Genomic DNA, 13,619 nt, shown 5'->3' with positions numbered 1-13,619 from the left:
CTATTCCCTCCAGGCCCACCCCCAGCAAGGCCCCAGCGGATGAAGAAGAGTCCCAAAATGGGTGTGCCCAAGCCCCGACCCCCCTAACCCCCAGGCCCCCGGGAATGGGCATCCCATCCAGTTCCCTCTGCAGCTCCACTCACTGGGCTGGAACCTGAACGGGTCACCCCTGCCTCCACTCTGGGCAGGTGCCTTTCTCCACCTTCAGGGGTGTCTAACCCAGCCAAAAACCATCCTATCGAAGACCCCTCAAACCAACGGGGCTCCCTGCAATTCCCCATCTGTTGTAGCCGGCCCGGCTGAGGGGAGAGAACCCAGGCCTGGCGGTCAAGGGACCAGGGTTCTAGTCCCAGCTCTGCCCGTCGTGTGGTCTTGGCAAGTCACTCACCCTCTCCGGGCCTCTGTTTCCTCATCTGGAAAATGGGGATGATGACCCTGCTCCCCTTCCCTCTTAGATTGCTAGTCCCAAGGGGGACAGGGGCTGATTTGTCTATCTTTTATCTACCCCAGCTTCAGGTATACAGGAAGGGCTTAATAAATCCCACCATCACTGTGCTCTACCACAGAGCCTCGCCTCCTAAAACGGAGGAGAAGAGGCCTGACCTTTTTCTGGCTCATCTGGCTGACCAGAACTGAACTCAAGAGTGCACGGATGAGCATCTAGACTTTAAAAAGTTCTCGGAAGTCGCCTAGCAGGAACAGCCCGGACCTGGGAGTCACTCGTCTGCTGGGAGATCTTAGCCAGGTCATCTCACTTCTCTGGGCCTCAGTTTCCTCATCTGTAAAATGGGGGCTCAAGACCTGTTCTCCCTGCCGTTTAGATTGTGAGCCCCGTATGTCCGACCTCTACTCCAGCGCTCAGTACGGTGCTTGGCACACTGTAAGCGCTTAACAAATACCATCACTAGTATTATGATTTTAAAATGAGCCTGATCAGGTCTCCAACATGGTCCCCCTGTGCTCCCCATCCCTCCGTCACGGTGGGTTTTCCAATCCCAAGGGACTTCCTGGTTCTCTCTGGACAATCATGTGGGATGTCTAAAAGTGAGAGCTGAGGCTAGAGGGAAATTGCATTCAGTACAGTACTTTCTGCACAAAGTAGTTGCTCAGGACAGTGCCCTCTGAACAAAGTCGACCTCAGTACAATGCTCTCTGCACTAAGTAGGTGCTCAGTACAGTACCCTCTGCACATAGTTAGGGCTCAACAGAATGCTTTGTACCCAACAGACCCTCCATATAGTGCTCTCTGCACATAGTAGGCTCCCAGTACAGTGCCCAGTCTCCAAAAGATGCTCAGTTCACGGCTCTGCTCACAGAAAATGCTCAATACAGTGGCCTGCACCCAGTAAGCGCCCAGTACCATGCTCTGTGCCCAGTACTGCCCAATAAATACCATTGATCGACCGACTGATTGACCTTCACCCCAGTTAAGTGATGTCTCTGCCCCGCCAGTGGGAAACACATCTCCATTTCCCTTCCTGATCCGTTAGGCTGTATTCCCCGCTAGACTGGAAGCTCCTTGGGGGCAGGGGACGTGACTTCCTACTCTGCTGTATTGGACTCTCCCAAAGTCCGGTGCTCTGCTCAAAGTGAGCACTCAATAAACACCACCGATTAATTTATTGATAGGGAACAGGAAAATAGAAGGTTCCCCAGAGAAGCAGAGCCCGGAGGCAGGATTTCTCTGAGCATTTTCCCCGGCGCCCGCAGGTGCTGTCCACCTCTTTTCGGCTGATGCCTCGACTGCCTGGATGGGGAGACTGAGGCATCGGGGCACTTGGCTGCTGAGCAAAGCTAGGTGGAACCGTGTCCCCGGTCTAGGGCTCGAGGTGACGGACAAGGAGGAGGAAGGAGCCCGGGGCTGGGGAGGTGCCGGCGAAGGGCCCGGGAGGGGCCACTGGTTTCAGGACCCAGGGCTCAGCCGAGGAGTGAGTGGGGCCCCGCAGCCCTGCTCCCCCTTCCTCCCCCTCAGCGGGGCTGTGCTGCTCCACAAAGCCACACAAACACACCCTACAAAAACGACTAGCCCTTCCACAGCCATAGCCTGCCAGGGAGAGGCAAGCAACGTTGGGGTCGTTGGACGTCCATTTCCAGCCAGCCCGGATTCTGCCTCTGGCCGGGGAACCAGGTGCTCAGTGCCAACCTGGGGACATCCACTTAAGCTTCCCCTCGCTGGGCACAGAGCATCTCCGAACCAAACCACACACCGGTCCTAGTCTGCGAGGAGGCCCGCAGGTGGCCAAGGGCTTCCGAAAGGCCAAGTGAGAAGGCACTATGGACTAGGGGAAGGAGCCGGGGACTGGGAGTCAGCCCAGTGGCAAGAGCATGGGCTTAGGAGTCAGAGGTCGGGGGTTCTAATCCCGGCTCCACCACTTGTCTGCTGTGTGACCTTGGGCAAGTCACTTAACTTCTCTGGGCCTCAGTTACCTCATCTGTAAAATGGGGATTGAGACTGTGAGCCCCATATGGGACAACCTGATTACCTTGTATCTACCCCAGTGCTTAGAACAGTGCTTGGCACATAGTATGAGCTTCACAAATACTATAATAATTTACAATTATTATTCTACGCCTGGGTCTGCCACCGGGCTGCTGTATGACCGGGGGCAAGCTGCTTAACCTCTCTGGGCCTCGGTTTCCTCCTCTGTAAAATGGGCATTAAGAATCCTGCTCTCCCTCCTTCTTCATCGGTGAGACAGAGACTGTAGCTGATTATATTATCGTCTGTGGACCCCTGTACTTGGCACTGTGCTCAGTGCACATTAAGCACTCAACGAATACTGTTTATTAGAAGTATTATTTGGCTTCATGAGTTAATTCTGTTTCAGTGCCTGGCCTATAGTAAGCGCTTAACAGATACCACTAATATTATGATTATGATTTCAAGCATTCACCCCCAAGGATGGTGAGGAATGAGGAATCTCAGTGGATTAACTACAAGAAGTTGCACGACCTAAAATAACAGCAGATTCCAGAGGGGTTTGATCGATCTATAATCCAGTGGCCCAGCCTGGGTCACTGGAGAATCAGGGATGTTGGAAGTTCTGTGCTGGGTCACTGGGGGACAGCCGGGGAGTTGGATGATGTCCAGGAGGCTGAGTGATGTCCAGGAGGTCAACGAGCACCAAGTTCCGCCAAACCCCCTGGGGTCCCTGTCAGAGGCAGAATCCTGGGCTGGGTGACCCCTGGGGTTGACCTAGGAATGGCAGTGGCCATGGGCTGATATTCTTCACATTTCTAATTATATCTGCCTGTTAGTCAAGCCTGAAGATGTTGTGCCACCGATGTCGTAATTTACCTATGGTGGTGGGGAGGGGGTGTATGTGTGCGTGAAAAGATCAAAGCAGGATCGCCCACCCCAGGCCCATGTGCGGATCGGCAAAAGCTGCTTTTGCCTTTTTAATCTCAGCTCCTCTTGAAACTCCGGCTCTCACAGAGAGTCATTTTTCCGGGGCTGCAGTGCCGCCGGCTGGTCGGTCTGGTCTGCCGCCGCTGTCTCCCAGCTGGGAGCAGGTGTATCTGAGAATGAAGGCTGCGTGGCCTTGAAGCGTGTTGTCTTCCATCCTCCTTGCTCGGTTTCGGCTGCCCCCCGGGGCTGTCACCGTCAGGGCATCTTGTTGACGTCCATTTCCATCCCGGTTTCCACCCAGCATGGCTTGTTGTGGTGTGACTGAGGAGACTCACTCTGTCCCAGGACTTTCTCGTCTGCGGTCCTGCCGGGCTGTTGGGTCCGGAGCCGAGAGTGACACTGCCAGACCCACTCTCAGAGCTGGACGTGACATCCGGTACGGGGGGGATCCGGGTCTCACGGCCGCAGAGAGGGGTGGCCGGCGCCGTGACTCCGTTGGAGACCGGGGGTCACCCTCGCGTGCTGGGGAACCACTAAGCCGCACTGCTGCTTCTCAGCTCCTGCTCCCTTGGGGGTCATGAGGTCCTGCCTTCCATTTCCCCACCCGGGAGGAGAAGGGTGGAGAAGAGACAGGGTGGATGTGGCGGGACACGCCTCCTGGTTTAACTGTTGTTGGACATCCGTCCATTCCTGCCCGGATCAAGGGCAGGAGATGACCATGCCCACGCCTTTCTCCTGCTCTGAAAATCCACCCTGATACCTACAGAAATCAGCATGGGCCCAGAAGAAATCCGGCGGTGGGCCAGCAGGGAAGATTCTAGGCTGGGTCTGCTTCCTCTGTTGCCCATTTTGGTTTGGGAGGAAAGGCAGAGTCATCCGGTCCCTGCTGGCCCCGTATTGGGCCTCCTGCTGAGGGAGGTGAGGGTCGTGGTCCAGCTCAGGTTGGGAGGTGGGGGGCACTGGGAATTGGGAGTGGGATCAGTTTGCTCTGACCTGGACATTGTGGGGGTGTGGGGAACTCAGGGTGGGCCAGGATATGTGCTAAGGCAAGAGTGGTGGGCAGAAACTTCCACCAACCAGAGCCTCGGGTCTGTCTTTCTTCTGGATCCAACAGAGTTGAGCAAGCTTGGCTGTTTCACCCCCATCTTCTGCCAGACTGTGGCTAGGGGCATCTGCTTTCATCTGGCCCCAACATGGGAAGAGGCAGGAGTCCTGTGGGGCAGCCTCCCGCGGTGAGGCCGGACCCACCTGGGGCCCCTGAGGCAGCCCAATTTCACGGAAGGGGATAGAGAGCAGCTCTTGGAAGAGAACGGGTGTCCCGAGATCGCCACACCCCATCTCCCCAACCGGTCCAGCGCTTCCCATGAGCCCCTGGGGCTCGGATCTCTGGGTCGCCATTGTGTCTGCGGCTGCTTGTTGGCCACGGTGTCATCTCTCTGGGCCCCGTCACACAGCTCAGATGCTGACGTCAAAGACTTTCCCGCTCCCCCGGCCTCAATCCAGCATCTCCCGACATTTCCGCAGACAACGGAGGGAGGAGAACTGCCACTCCCTTAGGCTCGGTCGCTCCAACTGGCGGATCTGGCCAAGGGGCCGTGGGGAGGGGAACGCGACCCACCTTGTCCCCTCGTCTCTTGCTGTTCCTTGGGACGGAGCTGAAGAGTCCAACTCTATGCCATAAAGGCACCAGTTCCACGGCCAAGAGAAAACCTTAGGATCGTGATGTCAGAGGAAGAGGGAGGGAGGGTTCATTCTCCCACTGCCTCCGAGAAGTAGATGGTGGCAGGAGAGTTGCATTTCCCACTGAGTGAGGAATAAAGACCAAGGATGGGATTCATACAGTGACAGAACAGCATGTAGCATCAAAGAGAGCATGGTCATCCAATGAAAATCCAAGCGGGGGCCCATCCAATGAGAGTCCAAGCAGAGGCTCATCCAATGACAATCCGACCAGCGGCCCATCCGATGACAACCCAACCAAGAGCCCATCCAACGGCAATCCAAACGTAAGTTCAACCAATGAGAATCTGAAGGGAGCTTATCCAATGAGAATCCAACCGGAAGCCCTTCCAATGGGAATCCAAACAGAAACATAACCAATGAGAATCCAACCAGGAGCCCATCCAACAGGAACCCAAATCACGAGCTCATCCAATGGAAACCCAACCAGGAGCCCATCCGATGAGAACCCAAACAGAAGTTCAACCAGTGAGAATCCAATCAGGTGTCCATGCATTGAGAATCCAAGAAGGAGGACATCTAATGAGACTCCAGTCTACAGCCCATCCAGCGAGAAACCAACTAGCAGCCCAACCAAAGAGAATTCCACCAGGAGTAAATCCAATGGGATTCCAACCATGAGCCCAACCGATGAAGTTCAGCTTCCCTCAAGAGAAATGACTCCAAGACAACTGGGAAACTGTGGATCAGGCCGTTCGCCTAGAAGATCCTGGCTTCCCTCCCTTCTGCTGAAGCCATGTACTAAGAGCTTATTCCAGTGCTTTGTACATAATAAGCGCTCAGTAAATACAATTGAATGAAAGCCATGGTAAGACTAATGGACGCTAGGCTGTAATGAGTTTTAGAAAGGATGTCTGGGAAGTGGAGAGAAAAGTTTGGGGTGTGTGGTGGGGTGCGAACTTTGGGTGGGTGACGGGGGCTGGTGGAGTCTATTGGGGCAAAACCACAGTTTCCCTACAGTTGTCTAGGCTGCGCTTGTTGTGGGCAGGGAATGTGACCGTTTATTGCTGTAGTGTACTCTCCCAGATGCTTAGTACAGTGCTTTGCACACAGTAAGCACTCAATAAATATATCTGAATGAATGAACACAGTCAGTGCTCAATGAATACAACCGAATAAATGAATGAACCCCCGCCTCGCTCACTCTGGTCTCGTGACTTCGGAACAGGGATGAAAGGATCCCAAATGGAAACTTTCTGATCTGGTGACTCTGAGGGGGTTCTGCCAGCCTCTCCCAAGCGAAGACCCACCCCCTTCAAACCCCTCTCTCCCCATGAACAACTATTACCTAAGAATGTAAAAAGACTCAAAAAAGGTTAATGGAAAATAGGCCTATGGTGGGTTGTTAGGGAAAAGTTAGGGATGGAGAGGACAGAGATACGGGTGTTGGATGGTCTGCATTGGGTGTCTGGGGGAGAGTCAGGGATGGAGAGGGGAGAGAAAGGGATGGAGAGGGGGCATCAGGGGTGTTGGATAGTCCTTCCTGGGTGATTGGAGGAGAGTTAAAAATAGAGAGGGAAGAATCAGGGGTGTTTTTTTCAAAAAAAAATGGCATTTGTTAAGTGCTTACTATGTGCACCAAGCACTGTTCTAAGCGCTGGGGTAGATACAGGGTAATCAGGTTGTCCCACATGGGGCTCACAATTTTAACCCTCATTTTACAGATGAGGCAACAGAGGCCCAGAGAAGGAAGTGGCTTGCGACAAGTGGTGGAGCCGGGATTAGAACCCATGTCCTCTGACTCCCAAGCACGGGCTCTTGCCACTAAGCCCCACTGCTTCTCTGGCCACACAACCTGACCAATTAATTGACTGATTGGTCCAAAACACCACCGCCCGATCGATCGTTCAGATCTGACGGATCTGACCTCGGCCTTTTGCTTTTTAATCTGTCTGCTGGCAGAACAGGAAACTGGCCGACCCTCCTCTTAAACTAAATTCTCCAATTTCCCTAAAACTGAGACAAGATAATCCGGCCAGCTCCCCATTTGGAGTGAACGAGGTGCTTCCGGGTCACAGAACTCATTAACATCACTTCCCCCTAAAATTTTTCTTTACCCCTGAGGGCTAAAGAGATGTTGCCCCACAGCTTCACCCTCATAGGAGGTTCAGAGAAAGTTTTCTTTGTTGTTATTTTTGGGGGGCTTTTAAATGGTATTTGTTATGTGTTTACTCCGCATTGGGGGTAGATACAAGCCAATGAAGTTGGACACAGTCCCGGTCCCACATGGGATTCACAGTCTTCATCCCCATTTTACAGATGAGGTAACTAAGGCCCAGAGAAGTGATGCTACTTACCCGAGGTCACATAGCAGACACGAGGTGGAGGTGGGATTAGAACCCAGGTCCCTCTGACTAATCAGATCCTCCATGGGGCTCACATTCTAAATCGGAGGGAGAAGAGGGATCGAATCCCCATTTTGCAGATGAGGAAACCAAGGCCCAGGGAAGCCAAGTGACTTGCCCAGTCACCCAGTAGATACACTGTGGAGCCGGAATTTGAACCCAGGCCCGGGCTCTTTCCACTAGGCCATGCTGCTGCTCAGTGGGCTAGCAGCACAGCGCTCTGCATGCAGCAGGCAACCGGCACAGTGCTATGCCTTCAAGTGGGGCCCAGTGGAATGCTTTATACATATTAGGAGCCCAGAATATGAGTACGTGCTCAGTCCTGGGCTCTACGTTGCATGGGCTCAATAACTATCAAGGATCCATCGATGATCCCGACGAGGATGCTCAAGCCTCCCCTCGCCTCTCTCCCTACTCCCCCTTCTACCGGGAGACGGGCAGCATGCCCAGGCCCGCCCTGCCTCTTGAACCGGCTCCTGCCATCTGGGCCTGTATGGGCCGGGAGCCTCTCGGTGTCTGCCACCAAAACGGGCGATGGGGGTGGTGAGCCTGACTCCCGTCCCTCCTCTCTACCACCTGCAAAAGCCGAGGAGGGGAGAGGAGCCCCAAGGCGACCCCAGCCCACCCACCCCCCCCACTCTGAAACGCCGCCCTCGAGGGCTCCGGGAACTGGGGGAACAGAGAAGTAGAAAGAGACATACTGGAGAAGTTGACCATTGCGAACTGTTGGCACCTGTCCCCCGTGTATCCAACCGGGCATCTAGACGGAACAAAGAAAAGCAGAGGAGAGAAGCGGGTAGCAAACATGGCATAGAGACGGATGGCCCGGCGCCAGCCTCCTTCGGGCTCCTCCGCAGCTCCTGGCCCGGGGCCGCCGTCCGATCCTGAGACCCTTCTCCTGCGACCCTAACTTTAAACCCAAGGGTTAGACCGAGATTATATAGCAATAAGAGTAAATGAAAAAAAATCATCGTAATCGTAATCAAACAAAAGCCAAGCAAAAGACCGACCAAACAACGGAAACCACCAGCAACTCTAACCCGGGCCCCCGGGAGGCCCTCCGCCCGGCCGGCCCGGTGAGGCACGCTGGTGGCTTTAAGAGGAGGACGGGTTTTTATTCGGGTCTTCAAACATACTGTGCTTAGGGTCTGGCATGTACAATCGCAAAGGCAGTTTCTCCAAACATCTCTGTCCGAAGAATCCATTTGGACATCTGGAGGAGGAAAGGGGAAAAATCACAGAACTTGCATGGTCCGTGAGGCGCAGGTCAGAAATCAAAGCGCATAGTGATGAATGGTAAAAAAAAAATCAAGTTTGGTATTCGGCGGGGTGGGGGTGGGGGAGGGTCACACCGCAGCAAAGGGGAGGGGGGATGGAACGGACAGATGACCCCGCCTTGGTTCCGTCCGCTGCCGGACACCTTCCAGCTTTGCCGACCGGTCGCTCCTCCCGGCCGGACTTTTCAGGGGTGTGGGAGCGGGGAGGGGTGGGAAGGGGGAAGCGGGTGGGATGAGGCAACAATTTCTGAGAGCGAGTAGGGAGGGGTCTGCGGATGCAGGAAGCACCAGGGTGGGGGTCAGAGTCTTGCCACCCCCCCCCCCCCCAACTCAGGGTTCCTCTCTGGGGCCAGCAACGGGTCTGGGCACTCCAGTCAGCCGGGATACAGCAACCCAGAGAGTCCAGGAAGACGCCCGGAGGGTCTGTGGAGATTCCTGAAGGTCCAGGGGGACACTGGGTGTGGTGGGGTGGACCGGCAGGGAGATCTGGGGGCAGGGAGCTGCCCTGCTTCCTTCCCTAGAAAGTTTGTCTGCAGCCTCTCGGGGGGCCGGGCTGCCCCCACCCCTGCCTTCTCACTGTGGCTCAACCTTCCCCCTTCTCCCTCCGCTTTCTCTGAGAACCCCTCTGCCCCCTTTTGGCCAGGCCCCCGATCCGGGGATACCCCAAGAGTCCGACCTGGGTCTCGAGGGTAGTGCCAGTCCCGAGGATGCTCTCCCAGGCCCACAGGAGGGCACTCTGCAGGGAAAGACGAGGACCGGGGAGGCCGGCTCGGGGGAGGGAGGGAGGGCAGGCAGGCGGGGTTTGGCCGGGAGCCCCCCGAGGCCTCTGGGGGTCAGGGAGAGGAGATGGGGGATGGAAGAGAATTTGGAGCCGGTGGAAGAGACTTCTGCTTTTCCTGAGGCCGCAGCCTAAAGGGCTTGGCCTGAGTCAGGAGGTGTGGAATCCACTCCGGCTCGGCCTCTGGCCTGAGGCATGTGACCTCGGGCAGGCCGCTCACCCTCTCTGGACCTCGGTTTCCTCAGCTGGAAGATGGGGAGAAGATTCCTGCTCTTCATCCCTCTTCCAATGGGAGTCCCCGGGGGAGTGGGAGGTGGGGTGGAGGATTGATTCCCTGGCATCAATGAAATACCATTATTAACTATTATTATTTTTGATAAACGTGGCCCCCATCGCCAGCCCCAAGACTCGGCATCCCAGGCACCGAGGCAGAGGGGTACGGCCTGGGGCCCTGAGCTTTCTGGTCAGGGCCAATATTTCTATGTGAAGAGTCGCTCAGCCGTTTCCCCACCCAGGGGGACTGGTCTGTGTCTTCTCAGTTTCCTCCTGGGGCTGGGGGAGTTGGGGCCCGAGTCAGGAGGAGGCAGGAAGGAAGAGGAGGGAGAGGAGGAGAAAGAAGAGGAGGTGGAGGAGAGAGGGGAAAACGAGATGAGAGGAGGACAAGGGAGACAAGGAGGAGGGAGAGGAGCAGGAGGGGAGGAGGAGGAGCGGGAGGGAGCCTCCCAGGAAAGGGGAAAGGGGGTGGGGGCGGGGGGTAAGACTGTTGTCTATTCAGCCCGGAGAGGTAGACGGTGAGGCAGAAGGGGAGGAGGATGGGGGCCCCCTTAGAGGAGGAAGAGAGCCAAGGATGGAGCTGAGGAGACACAGTCCTGAAGTTCCCTCAGCCCCCAAATTCCGAAAGGATCCAGTTATCCAGAGCGATCCGCTCTCCTCCAACTAGTCTGGCATCTAGTCATCACCGTGGCTTCTGCTTCGACAGGGCCACTGAAGATGAGCCCCGCGTTCGCTCTACGGATGGGGCCTGGGATATTTTTAAAGGAGATTTTGTTCGGGAATCCTCCAGGAGTTGTAGCAGTGATGTGGACACGAGGAATAAGAATAACCCGTCTCCTCCTCTAGACCGTACACTCGTTACGGCCAGGGAACGTGCCTGCTAATTCTGTTGCATTGTACACCCCCAAGCACTTAGTACAGTGCTCTGCACATAGTAAGTACTCAATAAACACCATTGATTGACTGCTTGACTGATTGAGGAGGAAGCCACAGGGGCTGTGTTCTGCCCCAGCTCTGCCATCAGGGCTACATCAAAAGCTCAGAGAAAATCACTTAACCTCTCTGGGCCTCCGTTTCCCCATCTGTAAAATGGGGAGTTTAACTTCCACCCTTCTGTAAACTCCTGGTGGGTCGGGAACTGTTCTACCAGCTCTGTTGCACTGTACTCTGCCGAGCACTAAGTACAGTGCTCCGCACACTGTTGGAGCTCAATAAACACCACTGATTGATTCCATACATCCATCCCCTCCCTCCAGGTGAGGCTAAAATGAGGCAAAGGATGGGAAAGCATTTTGGAAAAAATCAAAGTTCTCCTTTTTTTTTTTTTTTTTAAACACGGGAAGCCGGAGGGAATTGCTGTCCTCTCAAAATCTGGAGGAGTGGGTTGGTTCTTGGAGAAATTAAATAAAAAGGATATTCGGGGCTTACTGAAAAGGTTAGGCCAGGAGCAAAGGGATCGGGTGAGAGAGAGTGGAGGGCAAGAGGGGCGAACTGCGCTGGGGGAACCCCGCCGCCACCGCCCAGCAGTTGATTTAATCGGCAGCCGTAGCGGCGAGTACTCTGGGCGGGAGAGATCCGCGCCCCTCATTATTAGCGGGGAGGGAGGTGGTGCTTACAGAGTAATTGCGGTAGTTGTTGGGCCACTGTTCTAAACGCTGGGGAAGATACACGATAATTAGCTCCGGAGACCATCCCTCCAGGACTTGCCTTGTCTTCCAAATTTGAGGGGAAGGGAAGAAGTTTAATTCCCAATTTCAGGCTATTGGGATAGTTAAAGTGTACTCTCCCTAAAGCGGGGATCATGCTGTGCTCTGTCAAGCGTTTAGTTCAGTGCTCTGCACACAGTGGGGGCTCGGTAAATGTACCGATGGATCGGTCGACTGATTACCGAATGGGAGGAATGTTTTTACTGAGAAATGGTGTGGTTTAGTGGAAGGAGCCCGGGCCTAGGAGTCAGAAGGTTCTGGGTTCTAATCCCGACTCTGCCGCTTGTCTGCTGCATGACCTCGGGCAAGTCATTTCACTTCTCTGGACCTCAGCTGCCTCACCTGTAAAATGGGGATTTAGACTGTGAGCCCCATGTAGAGCATGGGCTGCGTCCAACCTGATTAGCTTGTCTCTCCCCTAGCGCTTACTACAGCACCTGACGCATACTAAGTACTTAAATGCCAAAAATTAAAACAAAACAGAAACAAAAACTGGATTGGCATCTCGTGGGCTTGGATTAATTAGGAGCTGCAAGATTGACATTCACCCGTCGCCAAAGCACCGTTGGGTTTGGTGCCTTTGCCTGGGTTACCGGACAGAGACGAGGGTGGGGACGGGGTGGGGGGCCTTGTAGAGAAGGGTAACCGGCTTAAACCCCGCAAACCTCTGGATAAGCAGCGTGGCCCGGAGCTGACAGTTAGAAGACCTGAGTTCTAATTCCGGCTCTGCCACTTGCCGGCTGTGTGACCTTAGATAAGTCGGGTAATTTCTCTAAGCCTCAATTTCCTCATAAGTAAAATGGCGACTTGAAACCCGTCTCCCTCCTCCTTAGACTGCAAGCCCCCTGTGCTGTGCTCGGCCTGAGTATCTTGTATCTACCTCAGTGCTTAGCACATAGTAAGCGCTTAACGAATACTACCTTATTGGCGGCTGCCTCCTTTGCCCCCAGCTGTCCCCACCCACCCCAAAACTCTGATGAGAAGTTACTGTCGAGTCCCCGGGATCTGTCTGGAAGTAGGTGGGCCCTTGGCACTGCCAACAGAGGGGGACTATTTACTGGGGTTGCCCCAGCCCCACCCTTCCGCTCCCTCCCACTCCTCGCCAGGTTTAGGGCACAAACACAATAGGGACTTGAGTTCCAGTTCCCCGCCTCGGCCACGCCGGTCAATGCTCTGTGCCTGTTTCCCCAAGAGGCCGCCCAGATGCTGTCCCGTGATCAGAATGAGCCGATGGGTCAGGCGGATGGGCAACCCTCCCGGGGTGGGGGCCGTCCGGAAGACCCCATCAAATGACCCCGGCCTCTCCGGCGCCTTGTGCTGGGGATGGGCGGTGGGGTGTGGGCGGGGATGCGAGCTGAGCAAGCAGATGTGAGTGGAAGGAACCAGGAGGGTTCGGGGCATGGAGGGGGAGGGGGAACCAGGGAGAGTGATGGGGGCGGGGGGAAACAGCGTCCATGCCCTGCTCGTCTGCACAGAGGGAGGGCTGAAAAGACCACCCCGTTCTGTCATCATCCCCTTACCCAGACCCCAGATGGCCTGCGCACCTCCAAAGTCTGCGGAGGGATCGTCCACGCCGCCCGGGGTCCGGGGTCCGGCCTGGGACTACATCCCCTCCTCTGGAGCCGTCGGGGTCCCACCTGACCGGCTCCGACCCACACGGGCGAGAACCCACCGGGATACTTTCCTTATCCAAGCTGAGCGCCGTGCAAAATAACCCCAAAACAAAGTAAACCCCCGAAGTCAACAAACAGTACGGATGTCTCCATTCTCTCTCTAATCCTTCTGTTACGTTATATGGTCCCCTCATATCCTCATTTGGCTTTAGAAACCCAAGACGATTGACTAGCAATCCTGTACCTAATTAGCCACCACGCTTCCACCTTCCCCCGCCAACATCATTAGTAGGGCTCCAATTTCTCCAGACACCCCCCCTCACACCTCGGGGTGCTTTCTGTCATTGGATAGTACCCTCCCCTCCATGCAAACGGCCCCAGCAAACTCTCCTTGCCTTACAGATAGCCACTTGCCCAGGCCAGTAATGATTTCTGCCCGCCAGGCCGGTTGCCAAAAAAAAAAAAAAACACACACACAAAAAACTAAAACATAATAACAATAAAGGTGAGTTTGCGGATTTAACAAACCCGTATGACA

At 55.0% G+C, this 13,619-nt stretch overlaps 1 protein-coding gene across 1 annotated transcript in view; it reads right to left on the bottom strand.

Annotated features, from left to right (window-relative positions):
- NRG2 (neuregulin 2) overlaps positions 1-13,619 on the bottom strand; it is a 94,524-nt gene that overhangs the window by 10,122 nt on the left and 70,783 nt on the right. The window contains exon 5 of the mRNA XM_029053487.2: positions 8,136-8,194. Within this exon, the coding sequence (XP_028909320.1) occupies positions 8,136-8,194 (59 nt within the window). The remainder of the gene's footprint in view (positions 1-8,135; positions 8,195-13,619) is intronic.

The sequence above is a fragment of the Ornithorhynchus anatinus genome, chromosome X2 (assembly GCF_004115215.2).
Source record: "Ornithorhynchus anatinus isolate Pmale09 chromosome X2, mOrnAna1.pri.v4, whole genome shotgun sequence".
NCBI lineage: Eukaryota > Metazoa > Chordata > Mammalia > Monotremata > Ornithorhynchidae > Ornithorhynchus > Ornithorhynchus anatinus.
This window is presented reverse-complemented; position numbering and strand designations above follow the sequence as displayed.